The 18,655-nt window shown below is 45.1% G+C and overlaps 1 protein-coding gene across 1 annotated transcript in view; it reads left to right on the forward strand.

Annotated features, from left to right (window-relative positions):
• CEP192 (centrosomal protein 192) overlaps positions 1-18,655 on the forward strand; it is a 206,728-nt gene that overhangs the window by 39,295 nt on the left and 148,778 nt on the right. The window contains exons 15-17 of the mRNA XM_073329624.2: positions 5,323-5,372; positions 6,461-6,593; positions 13,743-13,897. Coding sequence (XP_073185725.2) covers positions 5,323-5,372; positions 6,461-6,593; positions 13,743-13,897 — 338 coding nt within the window. The remainder of the gene's footprint in view (positions 1-5,322; positions 5,373-6,460; positions 6,594-13,742; positions 13,898-18,655) is intronic.

The raw sequence follows: 18,655 nt of genomic DNA on the forward strand, positions 1-18,655 counted from the left end.
TTCTCCAACTGGTTGTGTGCTTTCCTCCCAGAATGGTCACAACTACTCTCAGACCGATGGGTCCTCAACACCATTTCCTGGGGTTTCATTCTCCATTTTACTTCCTCCCTGCCCAACTATCCTCGTCTCTCTTGGGGGACCCCTCGCACGAAGCTCTGCTCGAGCAGGAGGTGGGGCAGCTCCTAGGACTAGGAGCGATAGAAGCGGTGCCTGAGGTTCATGGGCAAGGGGTATTACTCCAGTTATTTCCTTATCCCAAAGGCCAAAGGGAGGCCCAGGCCCATCCTGGACCTGTGAGGTCTGAACCAGTACATGGTGAAACTCAAGTTCCACATGGTTTCCCTGGCCTCCATCATCCCCTCCCTGGATCCCGGGGACTGGTACGCTACCCTCGATCTACAGGATGCATACTTCCACATCCATATATTCGAGGGGCCCAGGTGCTTCCTCCATTTTGTGGCAGGATAGAATCACTACCAATTCACAGTCCTCCCATTAGGTCTGTCCCCTGCCCCCAGGGTGTTTACAAAATGCCTGTCAGTGGTAGCGGCCTACCTCAGACGGCGGCGGTTCCAGATATTTCCCTATCTGGACAATTGGCTTGTCAAGGGCACCTCCTGGTTGCAGGTGAGGGATCATGTAGCGCTCCTCCTGTCCACGTGCACCGCCTTGGCCTGTTGGTAAACAACACCAAGTCCATGTTAGTCCCGGTCCAAAGCATAGACTTTATCGGGGCGCTCCTGGACACAGCGTTGGCCAGGGCCTCTCTCCAGACAGATTTGAGACCCTGAAAGGTCTCATCGACTCGATCATAAGGTTCCCCGTGACAACTGCCAGGGTTTTTCTGCAGCTCTTGGGTCACATGTCAGCGTGCATGTACGTGGTCTGTCATGCCAGACTCAGGATGAGGCCCCTCCAGCTCTGGTTGGCCTCGAAGTTTTCCCAGGCCACGGACAGGATGGACAAGGGCCTCACCATGCCGGACTCTGTGATCACCTCCATATGGTGGTGGTCCGCCCCAAACAACATGCTCCAAAGGGTCCTGTTCAGGGATAGGGCCCCGTCGTTGGAGTTGGTGTCTGATGCGTTGGACCTGGCTTGGGGGGCCCATGTGGCGAACTTTCAGACCCAAGGCCTGTGGTTGGCTCAAGACCTGACCCTACATATAAATGTCAAGGAGCTCAGGGTGGTGCGGCTGGCGTGTATGGCCTTCCGCTAGCACCTGGAAGGCAAGGTAGTCAGGGTCCTCACGGGCAACATGGCCTTGATGTTCTATATCAACAGGCAAGGTGGGGCCTGATCCTCTGCCCTCTGCCACGAAGCCCTGAGGCTGTGGGACTTCTGTATAGCCCACAACATCCACCTGAAGGCCTTCCACCTGCTGGGCACCCGGAACAAGAGGGCGGATGCTTGAGCAGGAACTTTTTCTTGCAACACGAGTGGTCCCTCCACCTGGAAGTGTCCCACCAGCTCTTGCAAAGGTGGGGAACTCCCCAGCTGCACCTATTTGCGACTCGGCAGAACCAGTGATGCCCCTGATTCTGCTCCAGGTGGGACCTGGGGAGGGGAGCTATCTCTGATTCCTTTATCCTGTCCTGGTCAGGCTGGCTTTTCTACACCTTTCCCCTGTTCCCTCTAATCAGCAGAGTCCTGGAGAAGATAAAGACGGACAAGGCCCGGGTCCTCCTGATTGCCCTGGTGTGGCCCAGGCAGCATTGGTATGGGACCCTAATGGGCCTGGCGGTAGCTCTGTCATGGCTGTTGCCGCTCTGCGTGGACCTTCTTTCTCAGGACCAGGGCTGCCTCCTCCATCCCAACCTAGCGGCTCTTCACCTCACGGTGTGGCTGCTTAGTGGTTAGGTGGAGAGGAAAGGATGTGCTCAGAACAGGTTCAGCACGTCCTCCTCGATAGTAGACAGCCCTCCACTCACCGTGCTTATTTGGCAAAGTGGTCCCGGTTTTCTAGGTGGGCAGCGGACCAGGGTATCTCCCCTGTGGCCACCCCGATCCAGCTTATCCTTGATTACCTCCTCCACCTGAGGGCCCAGGGCCTGGTGCCCTCGTCACTCAAGATGCACTTGGCAGCCATATCTGCCTTCCATCCGCCGGTGCAAGGGCACACAGTATTTTCCCATGCTATGACTGGCCAGTTCCTTAAGGGTTTGGTTTGTCTTTTTCTGTATTCTAGACTCGCGGTCCCACAGTGGGACCTAAACCTGGTGTTGGCTCGTCTCATGGGGCCCCCGTTTGAACCACTGGCCACATGCTCCTAGTCTCACCTCTCGTGGAAGGTGGCCTTCCTGGTTGCAATCACGTCAGCCAGGCGAGTCTTGGAGCTCAGGGCCCTGATCTCCGAGCCGCCGTACACGGTCTTTCATAAGGACAAGGTCCAGCTCCGCCCACACCCTGCGTTCCTACTGAAGGTGGTCTCCACCTACCACATGGGTCGGGACATTTTTCTACTGTTCCTCTGCCTCAAGCCTCCTGTGTCCAGTGCGGAGCGCTGTCTCCACACGCTCGATGTGCAGTGCGCTCTGGCTTTCTACCTCGAGCGGACTAAGCCATTCAGAAAGTCCTTGCAACTGTTTGTCGTCTCGGCTGAGCGCGCAAGGGGCCAGCCGATTTCCACTCAGTGGCTTTCCAGTTGGATCATTTCGTGCATCCGTTCCTGTTATGAGCAGGTGGGTGTTCCCTCGCCACCCATTGTGAGGGCACACTCGACTCAGGTGCTGGCCTCTTCGGCTGCCTTCGTGGCCCACGTCCCCATCCAGGACATTTGTAGGGCTGCCATGTGGTCTTTGGTTCACACGTTCACCTAGCACTGTGTGATTGTCCCTCAAACCAGGGATGATGCCAGGTTTGGTAGGGCTGTCCTCCGTGCTGGAAACTTGTGAACACCTACCCACCTTCAACAGATACAGCTTGGAATCACCTATTGTGGAATACACATGAGCAATCACTTGAAGAAAAGACAGTTACCTTTTCCGTAACTGGTGTTCTTTGAGATGTGTTGCTCATGTCTATTCCACACCCCGCCCTCCTTCCCCTCTGTCGGAGTTGTCTGGCAAGAAGGAACTGAAGGTGGGGGTAGCGTGCAGCTCTCCTTATACCATGCCAGGCAGGCGCCACTCCAGGGGTCGCCGGGGGTGCTCCCCCCACTACGTGTACGTGCTAGGGGAAAAACTTCCAGCACCAGTGCACGTGGCGAGCATGCACACCTATTGTGGAATAGACATGAGCAACACATCTCGAAAAACACCAGTTACGGAAAAGGTAACTTTTTTTTTTCAAATGACATGATACATTAATACCTAAATCCTGTGGTTTGAAATACCAGCTGCTAAAATCATGCTGCCTTGAAATAAGAATAGAGAGTTAAGGGAAGTAAGATAGTAATAAGTAACCTGATCTTAAACTGTTGTCAGTATTTTATTAAACTAGCTTTCCAGTAGTTGAGTGCAAATATTAGGAAACCCCAGGGACTCCATAAAATGCTCTCTATTTGTACTTTGGTTCCCCGTCCAAATCCCCCCCTCCCCCCCACCAAACAAAAACCCACAAAAAAAACTGCAAGGAAATTTGCATTCCTCATAGCTGCTGAAGTTCTGTGGGGTAGAAAGGGGTAAGTTTAAATTGGTAGAAGTAAGGTAATTTTATTTTATAAACTACTAAAAATATTTAGTTTAGAACAGCAAGAAATGGTAGGCCAGCTCTTATTAGGAGCACTTTATCCCTATATTTTATGGTTTGATAAGGAGCTTCAGTGTTACTTCTTTGAAGTCCTTTTTGTGATTTCAGTTGGTCTTTACAGTTAAAACTCCCATCAAATATTCTATATAAAGCAACTGTTACAACAACCAAGCTTACATCCATTTTTCAATACCTAGTGTAAAAGAAATTGGCCCAAAAGTTAAAAGCAAGATAGTTTAAACTACAGACTTTTTTGAATTTATATAAACCCTTTTAGAGGTAAGTAGGGAAATTTTAGGGAAATCTTAGAGAAATTTGCTTGTTCTTGGACAGAAAGGAGAAACCTCCTGCAATTTCTTTAATCAGTCTGAACGTTTTCTAACGTAACTAGAATATACACAGATATTGTTATATTTTCAGTAGGGCTGTCAAATGATTAAAAAAATTAATCATGATTAATTGCACTGTAAAACAATATTAATATTTTTAATAAATATTATTTTATGCATCAATAGTGAGATCTCGTTCCTATATTCCTGTTTCTCCATTCAATGGGAAATAGTAGCTAGTTGCTGTTCAAAAGAATATCAGACTGGAAAAGATGCATCCACTTTAGTGGCCTAATGAAATTAGAAAATAGTTCCTCTTGAACATAAAACACATTTCTTGAGATTTCAGCAGTAGTTGTGGACTAAAATACCCATTCGTATTTTATAGGGAGACGTAACCATTGCAAAAATGCCAAGACAAATTTAACTTGTGTGGTTTTTTGTTTTTGGAACCGGGAAGCTTGCAAAGTTAACTGTCCAGTATTCTTGAATTATTATATTAGGTGATACTAATGCTTTCCGGTAGCATCTCATGATCCACTAGGGCTTGAAACATTTTTGTAGACCAATAAGAATAAATTCTGGATTAGTGAATTTCATGTCAAGTTGTTGGTGGGTGTTTTTTGTTTTTGTTTTTGTTTTCTATTGCAGTGGTACCTAGAGAGCCCACTTGGGGTTCAGGGCTCTAATGTGCTAGGTACTGTACAAAGACAAAAAGAAAGAACCCTCTGCTCACTAAGAGCTTAAAATACAGCAATTGAAACAATGTGCGGGTAATGTATGGAGGAAACACAAGGTAATTGTAAGTGATGAAAGAAATAGTGTGGCTCAGTGGCTAGAACACAGCACTAAGACTCAAAAGACCTGTTATTTCAGTGTCTGCCACTGACACTCTGTGATCTTCAGCACGTCACTTCAGCCCTCTGTTTCCCTCCCATCCTATCTTGTCTAAGTAGATTCTAAGACCTTGGAACAGACATTCTCTTGTTCACTTTGTGCACTGCCACCCACTATGAAGCCCCAATTTCTACTGGGGTATCTTGATATTGGTGTAATAAGAATAATGATCAGAAATACATAATCCCATAAATGTGGATTTTGTCTTTACAGTACCATAAAATAAGCTACTTTAAGTGTGCATAATACTTGACAAACTAAATAACAAGTCCTTGGCCAAAGAAGCTTAGCCTGTTGTAGTTATAATTATTCCTTGTTCGCAAAGAAAGTGTGAATATACAAATTAAGTAGCCTAATATAGGAACAAATTCAAGGTGCTGTTAAATAACACACTTCTTTGTTACAGACTTGTCCACTGGAATATGTTCACTGCCACAAAGTAAAAAGGAAAACCAGGTAAATCTGTTCCATGTGCTGGGAAACAAAAGAACTGATTTTATAAAAAACAAACAAAAAAACACCCCCAAAAAACTGTATTAACGTAAATAAGGGGATAAGTTTTCTGTAGAGCGAAACAAACTCTACTGGCTTAGTGTTTTACCTTCTGTGTCCCTTAAATTTGTAACATCCTCCACATTGCAACATAATGCAGAGTACGAAAGGCAGAAATAACTTGCTACTGTCATTTTGCAGCTTTGCCAAATAATGGCTTGATGGCTTTCCCCTTGACCCCTGGAAAAAGGGATATTGATCTTGCAATGAGTTACCCAGATAATTTTATTTTTGTCCTAGGTGGTTTAATCTTTCATTTTAGAGGGGACTACTAATTGCCTTTAAACTCCTAAAAATTGATTCCTTATTCATAAGCCCTATTTGAATTGCATCCAAGAAGTTTTGTCATTTCTGTGTGTTGATAGTCTTACAAGTGAAATTAGAATGAATCATCTGCTTGTTATGGTGGTGGTGTTATCATGTAAATGTATGTGTGTATGTAGATCTCAAAGGTATAGAATTTTTAAAATATTTTTAGTTAACTGGATTCAGCTGAAACAAAATTTCAAAACTAACATTTCAATAATTGTGTGAAGTTCCTCACATGCAACAATTTCAATTGGCTTGGTGTATAAGGCCCACAGGGGCTGGAGTTTGGCTTTAACAGGTCATGAGCCTTGTTCAAGCGAGTCCTTCTGCATGCTTCAATGTAGGATATGGGAGTAACGGATCTTTTTCACATGGAAAACTTCAAGTGCTTAGCTTTCCCTCTAAAAATCTTTAAATATGGTTGAGTCAGCCTTTTCCTCTCTACTTTCCAAGCTCCTGTCTTCCTTGTACCTGTCTCTATTACTCTTTCTGGGAATGGCTGCAAGGAGAACACATGGTGCCTCACAACCAGAACTCATGGTGAGGGAATGCAAAGAGAAGGAAGAGTTGTGGTCAAATTACTAAAGAAAGTGACTAACATATGAAGAAGCTGTTTTCACTACTGATTTATTATACAGTAGTTGGGAACTCTTAAGCACTTAGATGTTTTAATTTTTTCATAGATTGGTGCACCTGAACCTGGAGAAAAAATTTCACCTTCCACCAACTTAAGTGACCATTTCAGCACAAGTCTTTCAGGTTTCTTAGAAAATGAGAAACTGCTCTCTCTTGCAAGCCTAGAAGGAAACTCAACTGGTACAGTATATTATTTAACTTGTAGCGTGTTTTCATGTATATTGGTTCCAGCAGAACTTTTTTAATGACATGAATCCACTATCACTACTAATCCTGCATGAGAGGAGCATAAACTTGGATGGAAATGAAGTACCTCTAAAATTTAGAAGGCCAGATTTTTCTGAAGTCGTGCTTAAAATGAGTAACTAAACTTCTACAATTAAAGGTACCTTCCCCGAGACACCCTATAGTTGTTAAAATATTGGTGCATAGAGAATTCAATGCTGAACTTGGTATTAATTGACATGATCTTAGCTAGTTAGAAATTAAAAGCTGAACTGTACTCTGTCAGTGCTGTGAAACAAATAGAAGTTTAAGGAGAAAAGCAGTCAACTTATGTAGAGACTAGCAACTCTGGGTAGGGAATACAACTAAAATTAGTTGTCTGTCGTGACAGAACAACTGAACATTTAAGCCTGAGTTGTAGACTTAGAAGTGTACACTTGAAACCTTCTAGTTCTTTATTTCTGTTTGTGTGACTTCTAACCTTATTTGTATATTGCATTAAAAAAAAAGTTAAAAGAAAGTTACTTAAATTGCAGTGTCAGGAGTTTTAAATTTGCAAAAGTTCAGTCAACCTTAATTCTATCGTCTGTTCTGATATGCAATTAAAGACTTGCTTCATCTCAGCATCTCCCACAGTTCTTGAGGTGTGGGCTGGTCTCTTCTCTCTGAAGTTCATGGAGGCAAATCAGAGTTTTGGAGTAGTATCGTCTGGCCACAGCTCCTGCTTGCTTCCAGTTTCTCTGCCTCTGGCAGCGTGCAGAAGGTGATTTTTACAGCTTTCATCTTCATATCTGCTGGCTCCCCTGCACTTCCAGGTATGGCAGAGCAGCCTAAAAAGCACTAAGTGAAATCCAAACAGTGCTCCATTTGTAAGACTGCCCTCCCAGACTTGGCAGATGGTGAGTTGTGCCCAGCCTACACCCAGCATTCTGTCCCTGACTCTGTTCGGTCCCTTGCCTATTAGTCAGACTGGCACACGGGATCCTGTAAATGTAGAAGCAGCCACAACTCCGACACAGGAAAGACGGACCGGAAGTCTAGAGCCTCTCCCTGCTCTGGCCAAGGATGAGGAGGACCATGGTCTGCCAACTCAAGAGGAAAGTTCCAAGGAGCCACTGGAGAACACAGATGGCACATATGAGGGGTCACAATCCCCCTTTCCTCTCTCCCCCCGCCCAGTCCTAAAATGGTTCCTGAGCACTCTTGGAAAAGCAGGGTTCATCAGCTCTCCTCTCCTTCCCAATTTGGCCAGGAGGGTTCTGGAAGTGTTTCCCTCCCTCCCTGGGAATTGGGCAAATGGTTGCCTGCGGTGGATATTCTTCACATTAACTTCCTTGAACTCAGAACAGTCAGAAATGCTTGCGCTCACTTCCTTCCATTGATCAGAGGTATACAAACAAAAGTCATGACAGACAACACCATGTGCACGTACTACATAAATTGTTGGGAGCGCCAGATCATCAGCCCTCTGTGCAGAAGTGCTAAAGCTTTGGAAAGGATGTATTTCCCAAATGTTCTAATATCAGTGACCTATCTACCAGGAGTGCAGAACACAACAACAGTCCATTTGAGTCGCAAGTTCTCATACAACCACAGGTGGGAAATGAACCCAGCAGTACTTGACAACATATTCTGTCAATGGGGGATACAGATGATAGGCTTGTTTGCCACTTATCTGAACAAGAAATGCCTATGCTACTGTTCCAGGGCAGGCCTTTGACAGCACTCATTTGGGGATCCTCTCCTCCTTCCATGGAACGAGGTCCTTCTACATGCCTTTCCCCCGTTCCCTCTGCTGTTGAAGGACCTCTTAAAAATAAAAAGAGAAAAAGCAAATGTCATACTGACTGCGTCCACCTGGCACAGCTGGCGGTGTCCACGGATCCCTTTTCAACCCACTCCTTACCTCCTCTTGCGGAACGAAGAACGCACTCTTCATCCCAACCTGCAGATACTCCGGCTCAAGGCCTGATTCCAACACAGCTCCTGCTCTGAGGAGGTACAAGAAGTGTTACTACACAGTAGGAAATCAGCTACCTGTCAAATTTACCGACAAAAGTGGACCAGGTTTCAAGTTTGGTGCAATTCCCAGTCAAATTACCCTGGCATCTGCTACTCTCCCCATGGTTTTAGACAACAAACTGACTCACGAAATCAGGATTATCTCTCCATTCACTCAGTGTACGTCTGATAGCCATCTACAAATAAAGAGATACTATGTTTTCTCTCACTCAACTACAAAGAGGTTGCTCAAGAGCACAGCAAACCTCTTTCCCCAACCCAGACATCCTACTCCAACATGGGACCTGAACTTAATTTTAAAGAGCCTGACTAGATCCTCCTTTGAACCTATGATCACTTGTTCACTCACACCCCTGTCAATGAAAACAGCATTTCTGGTCGCCATCACTTTGATGAGGAGAATAGGGGAGATAGCGGCACTTATTGTGCACCTCTGTTTTCATTTTCTTTAATGACAAGGTTACTCTCAGGCCACACCCAAAGTTCATATCCTAGATGACCTCATCTTTTCACATAAACTAACCAGTTCACCTCCTGACCTTTTATCCTAAAGCTCACTGTGATAAGAAGCCATACTACACATGCTCGGTGTTAGGAGAGCCCTGGCCTTCTGGATAAAAGGCTTTTAGGAAATCTCCTAAGCTCTTCCTTTCCATTGCAGATCCGACTAAAAGTACGGCAATATCAGCCAGAGGCTTTCCAAATGGGTCTCTTAGCGTATTAAACACTGCTATCAGGTTCGCAGTGTAGTATCTCCATCTGGAACTGCACACACTCAAGGAGATTGGTTGCCTCCTCGGTTGCCTTCCTCAAGCATGTCCCAACTTGAAAATCTGCAGAGCAGCCACTTGGGTGTCCATGCAGACCTTTGCATAACACAATGCAGTTACTGGGAACTCTGCTTCTTACACTAGTTTTAGCTGTTCAGTATTATCCAAACAGTCTCAACTCTGAAGCCCCAAACTCCTATCTGGGTACTGCTCAGGAGTCACCTACACTGGAGCACCCATAGGTATGTGTACCACTGGTTGAGAACTACTGGTGTACATCACCATGGTCTCCAAAGCTTGCAAACATTCGCTTATCTTGATGGTTACCTTGTGAGATAGATCATTATTCCCAAATGTGTACAAATAGGGAATTGAGACTTAGGGAGACCGAGGCCAGATTATGCGAATGTAACCACTAATTGGAGGTCCTAAGTTGAGACACCTAGTGCCTGACTTTTCAAAGTACTTCAGCATTATATAGCACTAATGTTCAAAGTACTATACAAATATTAATTAATGGGTTAGTACAGGGTTCAGCAACCTATGGCATGCATGCCAAAGATGGCATGCAAACCTATTTTTAATGGCACGCTGCTGCCTGCTGGGTCCCAACCACCAGCCCTGCTCAGGCCAGGACCCCGGCAGGCAGCAGTGTTCCATTAAAAATCTTTCCTGCCCCAGCCTGCTCTTCTCCATGCCTCTGCCCCCCCCCCCCCCCTCGCAGGGTGAAGAAGCTTGCTCCTGCCAGCTGCTGCTGCAGGGCAAGCAAGCTCCCCCCTCCCCCGCCTCTTCCCCCAGCGTGCTGGGTTCCTGCTCCTGCTCCTCTTCCTCCCTGCCACCGATCAGCTGATGGCCCTTACATAGGAGGGGGAGAAGCGGAGCCGCAGCGTGCTTGCTGCTCTGGGGAGGAGGCAGAGAAGAGGTTGGGACGGGATCTTGGGGAAGCGGGGTGGAATCAGGGCATATTTTCTCCAGCCCCCTGCTGTGAGCCGCTCTGGACAGGGGATTGGGAGCACCTCCCCAACTATAGACCCCCAGCCCCCTGCCCTGACCCCTGCATCTCCCCCACACTCCCAGCCCTCTACCCTGACCCTTGCACCCCCCCACACTCCATGCCCTGACTCCTGCACCCTCCTCACACACCGCAGCCCCCTGCCCTGACTCTTGCACTCCCCACATTCCCACCCCCTCCCTGAGCACCAAATGGGAGCTCCTGCACACCCCCCCACCCATAAATTCTCATCTGCACTTCTCGCACCAAATGGGAGCTGCCCAGGTAAGCACTCCATACCCAAATCTCTTGCCCCAACCCTTAGCCCTCTCCCTCATTCTAGCTCCTGACCAGATCCTGCACCCTAACCCTCAGCCTGCTCCTTCACCCACAGCCCTGTGCTCAGTGCACTCCCACCCTTAGCTCAGTGCAGAGAGAGGAAGAGAATGGGCTAGAACCAGGGAGAAGGTAGGTACCTGCTCTATGTGGGCAGGGCCGGGATCCCAGACAGCAGCAGGCTGAGAGGGGCCGGCAGATGGGACTGCAGGCTGAGAGGGGCCAGCAGCTGGCTGGCCGGAGCCAGCGTATGGAACCCCAGACCGGCAGCGGGCTGAGCCACTCAGCCCACTGCCAGTCTGGGGTTCTGGCTGCCAGCCCCTTGCCAGCTGGGGTACCAGCCACAGGCCTTGCTCAGCCTCCTGGTGGCCTAGGTGAATGGAACCTCAGGCTGGCAGCGGGCTGAGCGGGCCAGTGGCGTAAGATCAGCATTTTAATTTAATTTTAAATGAAGCTTCTTAAACATTTTAAAAACGTTATTACTTTACATACAACAATAGTTTAGTTATATAGACTTTTAGAGAGACCTTCTAAAAAAGGTTAAAATGTATTACTGGCATGCGAAACCTTAAATTAAAGTGAATAAATGAAGACTCGGCACACCACTTCTGAAAGGTTGCCGACCCCTGGGTTAGTATACCCCATTTTACAGATTGAGCGGGAATTGACAAAGGCAGTATGAACTTCCCCAGAGCCACACAGGAGAGTCTGTGGCAGAGTGATTATTAGGACTTTGGACCTCTTGGCTCTTAACTCTAGGCTCATTCGTCTAGGCAATGTTGCTTTACTACCAAAGTTGCTGAGCATTCACATTTTGCATTTGACTTCATTTGCTGGTGTTTAGTGCTCAGCATTTCTGTGGATCAGGCCCCAGGTGTCTCAAGTTGGCCATCCAGAAACAGAGAATTAGAGGCCAACTGTGAAAAGCTTGGTTTAAGTGACTTGTCCAGCTTTTTAGAAGTAAGGATAGAATACAATTCTCCAAGGAGGCATTCTACTGCTTATACATGAGACCATACTTTATTATCCTGCAATCCTTTGTCTTATTCACAGCACACTTTCCAACTTCTGCAGCAGATAAAACGGGGGTCCACAGGCCAAGGCCTCCTTTGACCAAAAGAGCTAATGTGGTCTTTAGATATATAAATAGGGAAATCTTGAGTAGGAATAGAGAGGTTATTTTACCTCAGTATTTGGCACTGCTGCTGGAATACTGTGTTCAATTCGGTGTCCACAATTCAAGAAGGATATTGATAAAATGGAGATGGCCCAGAGAAGAGCCACGAGAATGACTGAAGGGTTAGAAAACATAACTTTTAGTGACAAACAGATTGAGCTCTTTCAGCCTAACTTAACTAAGAAGGTTGAGGTGATTATGATTAGTCTTCAAGCATATACATGGGGAATAAATATTTGATAATGGGCTCTTCAATAAACTGTTGTGATGGTCTCCATCGCTGACTACTTTTAAATCAAGATTGGATGCCCTTCTAAAAGATATGCTTTAGAAATTATTTTGTAAGTTCTGTGGCCTGTTATACAGGAGGTCAAACAAGATCATAATGACTCTTCTGACCTCAGAATCTATTAAGCTGTGTGACTACCCTGAGGACTGTCCATTCTGTTCACTGAACGAGAATGGCTCTGTGGGGAGTTTGGGGTGGGTGTGGAATGTAAGTAATGAGTAAAGACTAATGCATACCCACAAAGGGGCAGAGTTGGTTGTACGGCATTCCTAACTGTTTCCATTGTGAAGATAATTTTGCCAGAAAATCTCCAAAGTGTCCAAATCAATTTGAAGACAAACTTTCTTTCGTCTGAAAACAAACTCTTTGCTTAATATCTGTATGCAACTCCTTTAGGAGACTATCTTCTTAAGCATTTTTAGAAAAAATATAGTGTAGCATAAAATGTTCTCATGACTGCAATGAAATAAGAGCAAATCTTAGTGTTAATTTAATACTTAAAATATATTTTGCAACAGTTCTGAAAGTTGTACCTTTGTCATGCCCTAAGATACTGAGTTGCAGTTAGAGTAGCAGACTATATTATCAGCTGTCTAGTAGGAGACCACCCAAGTGTAAAGGGCGTGGGTCTCTTAGGGTATGTCTGCACTGCAATTACAAACATATGGCTGGCCTGTGCCAGCTGACTCAGGCTTACGGGGCTTGGGCTGTTTAATTGCAGTGTAGCCATTCAGGCTGGGGCTGCAGCCCAAGTTCTGAGACCTTTCCATCTTGCAGGGTCCTAGAGCCCAGGTTCCAGCTCAAGCCCAAACGTCTATACTGGAACTAAACAACTCCTTAGCATAGGCTTTTTGGTTTGTGAGAGCATTTGAAATTTTAATTTTTCATCCTGATTCAGGAATAGGAAGAATTTCCAAAATTTTTATGAGATAGGAAAACAGTCTCTTAAATTGACAGATGTGCGGCTGTTGATCAACTTTACTAGGTTTCAATTTTGACCATTTTTATTTAAAAAAAGGCTTTGTACTATAATTAGCTTACATTTCAAAATACTGTAAAAGTTTATAATTCATTTTGTTTAGAAAATGTTAAAACATCTTGTTGAAACAACTTTGAAACTTTTTTCAAATTTTTTGAGTTGAGAATCTGATAACCAATCCCTTCCTGCAAAATTTTTGTTTTGAGTAATTGGCATTTTTCAATGAAAAGACATTTTATAAAAAAAAAAAAAAATCCTGATTAGCTGTACTTTGCAGATCCAGGTCCAGTTGCTTGCTTCACCAGTTTTCTTGTGTAACATTTGGGTAAGTCATAGTCTCTTTGCCTCAGTTCTCTGTTGATAACATGGGGACAATAATAATTCCCTGCCTCATTATGGTGTTGTGATTTTCAGTACATTGGGTATTATGAGGTGCACCGATGCTATGGTAATGGGGGTAATTTTTATCGCGTGCGCGCGTTCTCCTTTAATATATCTATAGCAATGCAAACTTTAAATGCATTTTCTCTATATCAATAGATGATGATATTGATGATGAAGAGTTCTGTGACAACCAACTAGAAGCCTATTTCAAGCAGCTGGTGCCACCAGAAGTGCCAAGAGGTGATTGTGAAAGACAGCAACTTTCAGAATATAGTACAGCATTGAAGCTGTCTGAAAATAGATTAAAACAGGTAAGCCAAAGGCATAATTCCAGGCTCCATATGCTTAAAGGCTTTTTAAATCTGTGTGGTAATTGACTGTTAGTGCTCTTTTTAGCACATGTTAGGTTTTCACCTCTTCCAGCAGACCAGACTTTTTCAGAAATAGTCCTTCAGTAAAAGGAGGATTTGTCTTCAGTATATTAATGTAAAGGCCTAATACAAAAATATAAATTAATAGTTTTGTTCTAAATTTATGTCTTGTTTCCGCCTCCATTTAGGTTTCCCTTCAAGAGAAAAAGATACAAAAGGGGCAAGCAGCCTGCTAGTCAGACTCTCCTGCTTCGCTTGCTTGCTTTCTCTTCCTAGTGCATAGAGCTAAGAGCAGATGCAGTAGTCAGTTATACTAGTTCCTCTATGTACAGGATTGTGGCAGGGAAGGGGAGTTCACTCAGGCTATGGCTACACTAGAGAGCTTACAGCAGCGCAGCTGTACCAATGCAGCTGTGCCACTGTAGTTCTCTAGTGTAGCTGCTGAGTCAATGGGAGAAGCTCTCCTGCTGACATAGCGCTGTCCACTTTGGAGCTTGTGTGATAAATGAAGTGTGGGGCGGGAAGGGGTGGGGTAGCTCCCTTTGATGGACAGCCAGCCAGTTAGCTGAGAGATCTTTCTTGGTAGCTGTTCTCTACTTGCTTTACCTGTAAAGGGTTAAAAACTCCCGCAGGTTTAAAAAAAAAAAAAAAAAGTGTGGGCACCTGACCAAAAGAGCCAATGGGAAGGCTAGAACTTCTTAAAATTGGGAAAGAAACTTTTCCCTTTGTCTGTTGTTCTCTCTGGGCTGAAGAGACAGGGTAGCAGGAATGCTGTGTAAAGTTTAAACCAGATATGAAAATAATCAGATCATATCTAGAACTAATTTTAACAACCCAAATATGTAAGTAAATTAGGAATGTTTCGGAAGACGCGATTAGGTTTATTTCTGTTTGTTTTTTAAGGATTGTGAACTCCTTTGTGCTAACCCCGAGTGTTTTTGTTTGCTTGTAACGTTTAAGCTAACTCCAAAGAAAGCTATTTTGGGTGCTTAATTTTTGGAATTGCTCTTTTAAAATAGAGCAAAAGCCTAAGTTCCAGATATATTTTCTTCCTTTTTGTTTTTAATAAAATTTACCTTTTTTAAGAACAGGATTGGATTTTCCTAAGAGGCTTGTGCATGTTGTTTGATTTGCTGGTAGCGACAGCTAATGCTTCTTTGAGTGCTTGCTCATCTCAATTCCAGTTGTGTGTGTGAGTGCGCCGCGTGCACGGCTGTCTGAAGTTTTTGCCTCGCAGCTACCTGTTGGACCGGCTATGGACCCCCCTGAAGTGGTGCCAGTATGGCGCTCTATGTACAACCTGCCGGCCCGACCCCCCCTTCAGTTCCTTCTTACCGCCAGTGACGGTTGTTGGAACAGTGGCTTCTTGCTTTGCAAGTGTCCGACTAATCCCTAGCTCCTCTGTTATCTTCTGTAAATAGTTCTCTTTAATTGTTAATCGTTAGTGGTTAGTCTTGCTATTTAGCAGGTTGGCATATTTAGCATCCAGCACACGCCCCACTGGGGATTCAGGGCATGCGTCTCAGGGCTTCAAACTCTGTAGTTGCTGTGCGAAGCCTATGCCCATGGGTGACCCCCACGACTCCTATCTGTGGACAAGTGTAAGATCTGCAAGGCTTTCAAACCTCGCACCAGGAAGGAGAGGGGCATTCCTCTGAAGCAACTCCTAATGGAGTCAGTCCTCCATCCTCAGCAGGACCTGGCCCCGAGTGCCTCGGTGAAGAGCACTCCCCCTGCAGTCCCATCTATGGTGCTGAGAAAGGACCCGGCGTGCCAACCCAGGAGCCGCTGCTTCCCCCAGGCTCCAGAAGTGTTCTCGCTGGCACCGCTTTCATTCCCTGGCTGCCTGCAAGAAACAGGCAAAGGGGAAATACTCCCCTCGGGTTGTTACCACAACTGTACCCCTGGAAGCGAACAGTGCAGGGGACAGGCCTATGGCTGGCAGACCATCGGGCCGCATACAGCCAGCGCGGGTCCCATCTCTCCAGAGAGTCCTATTTTCCTGGACTCCCAATGGCTGCATGTGGGGGAAGTTACGATGCCTTCCACCCTGGAAACCTTTGAAGCCACTAGGGACCTCATTGAGATGGCAGCACCTAAGTCTCCAACTATGAGGGACAAGCCTCCACTCGCTCGGAGCATGGCACCATCCAGAGGCAAGCCTGCCATGTTCATAGAATCATAGACATTGAGGTCAGAAGGGACCATTATGATCATCTAGTCTGATCTCCTGTGCAACGCAGGCCACAGAATCTCACCCACCCACTCCTGTAACAAACCTCTAACCTATGTCTGAGCTATTGAAGTCCTCAAATCGTGGTTTAAAGACTTCAAGGTGCAGAGAATCCTCCAGCAAGTGACCCGTGCCTTACGCTGCAGAGGAAGACGAAACCCCCCCCCCAGGGCCTCTGCCAATCTGCCCTGGAGGAAACTTCCTTCCCGACCCCAAATATGGCAATCAGCTAAACCCTGAGCATGTGGGCAAGACTCACCAGCCAGACACCCTGGAAAGAATTCTCTATAATAACTCGGATCCCACCACATTGAACGTCCCATCACAGGCCATTGGGCATATCCACTGCTAATAGTCGAAGATCAGTTTAATTGCCAACATTAGGCTATCCCATCGTATGATCCCTTCCATAAACTTATCAACTTTTCTCTTGAAGCCAGATATGTCTTTTGCCCCACTGCTTCCCTTGAAAGGCTGTTCCAGAACTCTACTCCTCTGATGGTTAGAAACCTTCGTCTAAATTGAAGTGTAAACTTCCTGATGGCCAGTTGATATCCATTTGTTCTCATGTCTACGTTGCTACTGAGCTTAAATAATTCTTCTCCCTCCGTGGTATTTATTCCTCTGATATATTTATAGAGAGCAATCCTGTCTCCTCTCAGCCTTCTTTGGGTTAGGCTAAAGAAGCCAAGCTCTTTGAGTCTCCTTTCATAAGACAGGTTTTCCATTCCTCGGATCATCCTAGTAGCCCTTCTCTGTGCCTGTTCCGGTTTGAATTCATCTTTCTTAAACATGGGAGACCAGAACTGCACCCACTATTCTAGATGAGGTCTTACCAGTGCCTTGTATAACGGTACTGACACCTCCTTATCTCTACTTGAAATACCTCGCCTGATGCATCCCAAAATCGCGTTAAGTTTTTGCACGGCCATATCGCATTGGCGGCTCAGTCATCCTGTGATCAACCAATACTCGGAGGTCCTTCTCCTCCTCTGTTACTTCCAAGTTATGCGTCCCCAGTTTATAACAGAATTCTTGTTGTTAATCCCTAAATGCATGACCTTGCACTTTTCACTATTAAATTTCATCCTATTACTATTACTCCAGTTTACAAGGTCATCCAGATCTTCCTGTATGATATCCCGATCCTTCTCTGTATTGGCAATACCTCCCAGCTTTGTGTTATCCGCAAACTTTATTAGCACATTCCCACTTTTTGTGCCAAGGTCAGTAATAAAAAGATTGGTCCCAAAGCCGATCCCTGAGGAACTCCACTAGTAACCTCCTTCCAGTCTGACAGTTCACCTTTCGGTGTGACCCGTTGTAGTCTCCCCTTTAACCAATTCCTTATCCACCTTTCAATTTTCATATTGATCCCCATCTTTTCCAATTTAGCTAATAATTCCCCATGTGGAAACATATCAAATGCCTTACTGAAATTGAGGTAAATTAGATCCACTTCATTTCCTTTGTCTAAAAAATCTGTTACTTTCTCAAAGAAGGAGATCAGGTTGGTTTGACACGATCTACCTTTTGTAAAACCATGTTGTATTTTGTCCCAATTACCATTGACCTCAATGTCCTTAACTACTTTCTCCTTCAAAAATTTTTCCAAGACCTTGCATCCTACAGCTGTCAAACTAACAGGCCTGTAGTTACCCAGGTCACTTTTTTTACCTTTCTTAAAAATAGGAACAATGTTAGCAATTCTCCAGTCATATGGTACAACCCCTGAGTTTAAAGAATGATTAAAATTTTTTTGCTAATGGACTTGCAATTTCATGTGCCAGTTCTTTTAATATTCTTGGATGAAGATTATCTGGGCCCCCCCAATTTAGTCCCGTTAAGATGTTCTGATATCAATAAGGTAGCTTTCCTTGCTAATCCCTCCTGTTTCCCACTCCTTGTAGGCTTTCTGCTTTTTCTTAATCACCTTTCTAAGGTGCTTGCTCATCCATCTTGGTCTACAATTCCTGCCTATGAATTTTTTCCTCTTTCTTGAGTTGCAGGCTTCTGATAGTTTCTGCAACTTTGACCTGAAGTAATTCCAGGTCTCCTCCGCCTTTAGATCTACAAGTTCTTCAGTCCAATTCACTTCCCTAATTAATTTCCTTAATTTTTAAAGTTAGCTCTTTTGAAATCAAAAACCCAGTCACAGATCTATTTTTGTTTATCCTTCCATTTAGTTTAAACTGAATTAGCTCATGATCGCTCGAACCAAGGTTGTCCCCTACAACCATTTCTTCTGTGAGGTTGTCACTACTCGCCAAAACCAAATCTAAAATGACATCCCCTCTTGTCGGTTCGGCAACTACGTGGTGAAGGAATCCATCAGCTGTTGCATCCAGGAAAATCTGAGCCCTATTATTATTACTAGCACTCGTCCTCTAGTCTATATCTGGGAAGTTATTCTCCCATGATCACACAATTCCCATTAGTATTTGCTTAATTCAAAAACATTAAAG

The sequence above is a fragment of the Lepidochelys kempii genome, chromosome 2 (genome assembly GCF_965140285.1).
Source record: "Lepidochelys kempii isolate rLepKem1 chromosome 2, rLepKem1.hap1, whole genome shotgun sequence".
Lineage (NCBI taxonomy): Eukaryota > Metazoa > Chordata > Testudines > Cheloniidae > Lepidochelys > Lepidochelys kempii.